Source organism: Toxorhynchites rutilus, chromosome 3 (assembly GCF_029784135.1).
Source record: "Toxorhynchites rutilus septentrionalis strain SRP chromosome 3, ASM2978413v1, whole genome shotgun sequence".
Lineage (NCBI taxonomy): Eukaryota > Metazoa > Arthropoda > Insecta > Diptera > Culicidae > Toxorhynchites > Toxorhynchites rutilus.
In genome coordinates, this window is record NC_073746.1 from 289,475,950 (window position 1) to 289,482,348 (window position 6,399).

General features: G+C 38.6%; 1 protein-coding gene across 1 annotated transcript; it reads right to left on the bottom strand.

Moving 5' to 3' along the window:
* Positions 1-266: 266 nt before the first annotated feature.
* On the bottom strand, positions 267-788 carry LOC129779588 (uncharacterized). The gene is made up of 2 exons (XM_055787151.1): positions 638-788; positions 267-573 (listed from the first exon to the last, which is right to left on the bottom strand). The coding sequence occupies exon 2, from the start codon at positions 571-573 to the stop codon at positions 391-393; it is 183 nt and encodes a 60-aa protein (XP_055643126.1). The 5' UTR covers positions 638-788; the 3' UTR covers positions 267-390.
* Positions 789-6,399: the final 5,611 nt, after the last annotated feature.

Consider the following 6,399-nt stretch of genomic DNA (forward strand, 5'->3'; position numbering starts at 1 on the left):
GCAAGCATAGCCATCAGGAAGGTAAGCACCCACAGGAATTTCATCTGAGGAGCAAAACAACGCTGATTCTAACTCCAAGCAGACTGTTACGTGAAGATAAGACTTACGATTGGTGGCAAATGAGAGCACTCGGTTTATATAAAATGATGCACTGAATGCGGATTTTAACCAACAGAGCTCTTTTATAGTGCATTGGAGAGTTTTCGAGATTTACACCCATCACGTTTGTGTATGTGATGTGATGCACATTGAAAAAAAACATCCCATTCAGTGATGCAACACGAAAATACAATACAATATATATTTACGAAAAATACAAATAATTCAAGGATTCAGAGAAAAATTTTAACGGTGTTCAATTAAATTCGAGACATCAACAGTAGCTTGCTCTCAGTGGTGCACACACAAGTTCAACCCAGCGTTGTATTTTGATCCTTTAGGACACTCTCCGCGAATCGGTCGTTTGGCGACACAGTTGTTTGCCTGGCGGCTGAATCCAGTTGGACAAGCTGGACTGTGGGCCAGGACTCCAACGAGAACCAGCAGGAAACTCAGCAGCCACAGGAACTTCATCTGGAGGCAAAGATTGCACAATCACCAATAATGCCAAGGTCAAGTTCACACTGATAACACTTACTTTTTGATTATTGTTTTCGTAGAATGTCTCTGATGAAGCGTATGCGAGAAAGTAAACATAAGTTCAGAAGAACGAGTTGCTTTTATAGAACCGTTTTCGGCACAATCAAATTTTGATGCAAGTATATTTCTTCGTATTTAGGTTACCAACAAAAAATGTGTGTTAAAGTGATAGGGATTTTAGTGTGTTGTGATAGCCAAACTGCCATTGAAAATCGTGTGATTATGGCACGCGTGAAATCACATTAGAACCAGACATCGACACCAGGCTCGGATTATTTTTAGAACGTTAAACAAATGTGATAACAATTTTCAGCTTAAATTTCAAATTCCGTGAATTATAATCTCCTTTCTTTCAAATTCATGCAAAAAACGTAGGCCCCTATCAATAATAGTGAAACGATGTTGCACTTCTTGGTAATATTCCAATGAGTTCGTGTAATTACATGACAAGCGATCAATCATACAATCAGTATTTTGTAATAGCATTTAAATACGTTTGATATGAACAGCATTACAACCATTACAAGATCCAAATATCATCAACATTCTTACACTCTTTACTTTGCTTGACTGATTGATCTAAAAATTTCTCATAAACTCCCCAAGTCTTCACGACGAATAAAGTGAGATGGCGTACTTGTCATTAGATAAGATTTGAAATCGTTTCATTTTTTGTCATCCGCTTGGGTATAAAATATGAGCTAAAACGTATGATGACTTCCAGGAAAATACGATTAACTTTGTTCACATCATTCGCGGCGCAGAATAAGGGAGAAAATCTTAACATACTAGTATTAGCTATTAACCACAAGGTGGCACCAGGTGTATGTCTATTCAGTACAGACAAAAACTATCCTCGATGACACAAGTACGGTGTCGGCATCTGGAACTCTTAGAAAAAATTGTAAGGGGTTGTGCCTAATACCATGGACAGACATACAACTGTACTAGCGCTGTACGTGTACAGCGTTGAACAGGTACCACGATAGCATGACACACATACTTTGGTTGTACATTGTACCGCATGTCAGACTGACAATCAGAAGTTTGAATTTATGGCATTGTATTTTCACCAATATTTCAATGAAAAAGGTTTTTATTTAGCGTCTAAACTATCGAACACAACAAATATGTTTCCAATCTGAGTTATTAACTCAAGAGAAAGTCAATGAAAAGATTGTATACCAAATGTTTTGATTCGTTTTGTTCATGCTACCCACCACTAATCGTCTATGGCGCTGCGCACAGTACAACTGTAGCCATGTACAGCGGTAAAATAGGTCGGTACAGGTACAGCGATTGTACCGAGTTGCTTGCATGGTTCTAGCGCTCTACATGGTGACAGACATACAACTTTCGAAGTACAACGCAAGTACAGCTGTATGTCTGTCATAAGTATAATACACGACCGCATGTTCGACGGAATTACATAATTCAATCCACTTGTTCAACATTTCGGATATCGTTTTAGAATACACCTTAATTTTTGAAACAGCCTTTCAGAAGAATATTTTAGTGGTTTTAGATGGTTGAGTCATGATTCAATCATCCCCTCTCGAGAACAACACGACAAGCACGAGGATAACAAGTTAGCATCGCAAGCGTTATTTTTATTTTTAATGTTATAGCTTTAACAGTTGTCGTGGTGATCATTTTCCAGTTGACGTACACACGCTCACAGGTGTTTGTTCCATCTCCACCGTCCACATTTACGACATTTAGCAACGTTTTCCTAGTTTGAGAAGCAACAAAACAATAATGAATTTTCTGGTGGATTGAACATACTACAGGATCTTTCAGATAAACGCTCACGTGGAAAAAATCGAATAGCTCCTTATATTTTTTTTTTCGGTCCGTCGATGGTAACACTGCATTCCCCACTTTGGGACGATAATATTCGGTCACTCGTTCAGTCTGATCGTATGGTTTTTAGTGTCAAGATGTACAATTTACAAGAACGTGTATTTTTAGTGAAATCTCATTACTCGAGCAACCGAAGCCTTAATGAAACTGTGTCATCTTATAGTTAGAATTTCAACATTTCTCGTCGTCGACTACCTGTTGGGGGGGGGGGGTATGTGAAGGACCGTTGCTATGTTAATAAGTCACAAAATTTGGAGGAACTTAAAGGAGAAATAACTCGGATTTTCAAAAGCATCGAAGTCGTAATATTAGAGTTGTGCATGAAGAATTTTGGCCACATCGAAAATGTCCTAAAATAAGCTTTATTTTCGTTTTTTTTTATATAAAAACCGGTTCACTTTTGCAGAAGTTATTCGAATTTGTTGCGTGAGCGTTTAATCTGAAAGACCCTGTATTAAAATAAAAATTATGAATGAAAATTGATTTTTCTGTATCACATATGTATTCTTTGTAGATAGTAACGCATATTTTCGCAAGTTGTGAAAATATATTATACGAAAAATGTGTTTGATGATGTATTGTAATAGATACGTAGTAATACTTCTTGCCGATTAATGCAAATATCTCTGCGAACAATCGAGGTGGAATTGTAGCCTCAATCACAATATTTCCTCTCTCTTCTCTCATTGCCCGTTCAAGATCGCTGCGTTTGATTCGTGTATCAGCCAACTCCACACTCAAACTATAAACACTTTTGCCTATATGATACGCCTGAGGCGGGAGTGAACCCCAGCACATACCATAATGTTGTATCTAAATAAACGAAGTGAATGGCTGTATTTCGAAATTCTGGATAGTCTTCCAAATACACACTGGCGCGGAAATTCCAGGTGCGATACAGCCACCATCTTTGTCGTTACACACTTTGATACAGAAGGCTTTCTCTTCTTCGATGTTCTCGAGTTATGCAGAAATTTGTGTTTCATTTGTATGGCAGCCCCACCTAAGAGAGGGGGGAGGAGTATCTATCCACCATAGAATCATTTATTGCACCCTAAAACCTTCACATGCAAAATTTGGTTCCATTTGCTTGATTAATTTATTAATTTTCGAGTAATGCAGAAATTTGTGTTTCATTTGTATGGTAGCAGTTGGTTTAAGGTTAAGGTTGGTTTAAGAATCTAGAATCTAACCACCATAGATAAGTATAAATCAGCAACCACTTTAATTGCATTTTTTACATTACCAAACAACATGCTTGATATCATAATATCCTGGAGCACAATTACCTAAATTGTTGGTAGCCCTAAGTCCTACACGATAGAACGTGAGTGGAGCACGAAATAATTGGACAACCACCTGAACATCAATCTAATAAAATCTCTATCAACGTTTAACCTTTTGGTCCAGTCTCTCGTCAAACCTTTGGGGAGAATAGACATCCAAGATATTCACTGTGATCATTCCGAGATCATTGATTCTGCCCACTGATAAATGCTTATTATCGGCGTATGTAGGCAACAAGATTGCTTGTTGCGTTGTGGGGGGAAACATTTGTAATCATCAAATTGTTTACTTTTGACTTGTATTCATTGTATCGAGTCATACTATAGCTTGTTGGAAAGGAATTTTTATAGTCCTTGACAGTGTTTTGTTTGGTTAAGTCGTTCGTGAGTTATAGTGTCGCAAATATGGAGCAAAATAAAGAGAAAATCCGACATATTTTACAGTACTACTATGACAAAGGCAAAAATGCATCTCAAGCTGCCAATAAAATTTGTGCAGTTTATGGACCCGATACAGTTTCCATTTCCACCGCACAACGATGGTTTCAACGTTTTCGTTCTGGTGTAGAGGTCGTCGAAGATGCGCCACGCTGCGGAAGGCCTGTCGTCGAAAATTGCGACAAAATCGCTGAATTAGCCGAGAAAGACCGGCATAGTAGCGGCCGTAGCATCGGCCAAGAGCTGGGGATAAGTCATCAAACCGTTATTAACCATTTGAAGAAGCTTGGATGGTATGGGTGCCACACACGTTGATGCAAAAAAACATCTTTGACCGTATCGACGCATGTGAATCGCTGCTGAATCGCAACAAAATCGACCCGTTTCTGAAGCGGATGGTGACTGGCGATGAAAAGTGGGTCACTTACGACAACGTGAAGCGCAAACGGTCGTGGTCGAAGCCCGCTGAAGCGGTTCAGACGGTGGCCAAGCCCTCATTAACGGCCAGGAAGGTTCTGCTGTGTGTTTGGTGGGATTGTCAAGGAATAATCTATTATGAGCTGCTTCCCTATGGCCAAACGCTCAATTCGGACCTGTACTGCCAACAACTGGACCGCTTGAAGGTAGCACTCATGAAGAAGAGGCCATTTTTGATAAACAGAGGTCGCATTGTCTTCCATCAGGACAACGCCAGGCCACACACTTCTTTGGTGACGCGCCAGAAGCTCCGGAAGCTCGGATGGGAGGTTCTTTTGCATCCGCCGTAACCTACCAACTGTTTTGACGTAGGACTACGTCTTTCATTTCTATACTGGGGTGTAAGTTCAAAGTTTCGAAAACGAAAGCGTTACGCCGGAGAACGAGATTTTGACCGTTAATAGCTCCTAAACAACTGAACGAAATGGTGTGATAAACACTTCATTCGAAAGATAAAATGTCAACGCGTTATATGCTTGTTACTTTTTGACGTAGGATTACGTCTTTCAGGAACATATTGGGGTACAAATTGAAAATCGAAAATCGAGCACATCGTGAAAATTGTCCAATTTCAAACGCTTATTGCTCAGTCATTTCATGATGGATTGATGAAATTTTTGCGTCAATCGATTTCGGCACTCCATAACAATTTTTTATATTGAAGAAAATAAAACAGGAAGTGGGTTATATCTATGGTAAAACCGCAAGGGTCACGTAGGACTATCGTTGATTTAGAGATCATTTGTTTGAAGTTGAATCTGAATTCATTCTGAATGAATGAATATTTGGAGAACTTCGAAAACGAGAGCGTTACGTTGGAGCCACAAGGTTTTATGCATCCAATATTGGATACGGAAATATCCTACTGATGGGGAAGAATAATCTTCAGAAGCTATCCTGTTGATTGCGATTGATTGAAAAACCACAAAACCAAATGTATTTGGTCACAGTGTTACATGGATAGAAAACATTCAATTAAACTTTTTCACATGAATATATTTTGAAAATTCCCAAAGGAACTGGCAGATTATTTTCAGTAACGATTAGATATTTCCACATTTTCCTCGATACTGGAAGCCCACCAGTGGTTAATGCCAACTCGATAACCACCTGTTAATAGCACTTGATTGAAACATATTTGGTCACAGTGTTACATGGATAGAAAACATTCAATTAAACTCTTTCACATGAATATATTTTGAAAATTCCCAGAGGAACTGGCAGATTATTTTCAGTAACGATTAGTTATTTCCACATTTTCCTTGATACTGGAAGCCCACCAGTGGTTAATGCCAACTCAATAACCACCTGTTAATAGCACTTGATTGAAATATATTTGGTCACAGTGTTACATGGATAGAAAACATTCAATTAAACTCTTTCACATGAATATATTTTGAAAATTCCCAGAGGAACTGGCAGATTATTTTCAGTAACGATTAGTTATTTCCACATTTTCCTTGATACTGGAAGCCCACCAGTGGTTAATGCCAACTCGATAACCACCTGTTAATAGCACTTGATTGAAATATATTTGGTCACAGTGTTACATGGATAGAAAACATTCAATTAAACTCTTTCACATGAATATATTTTGAAAATTCCCAGAGGAACTAGCAGATTATTTTCCAGCAATGATTAGATCTTTCCGGAACTTTCCCGATGCTGAATGGCATCCTAACGGAAAGAGTTCTGC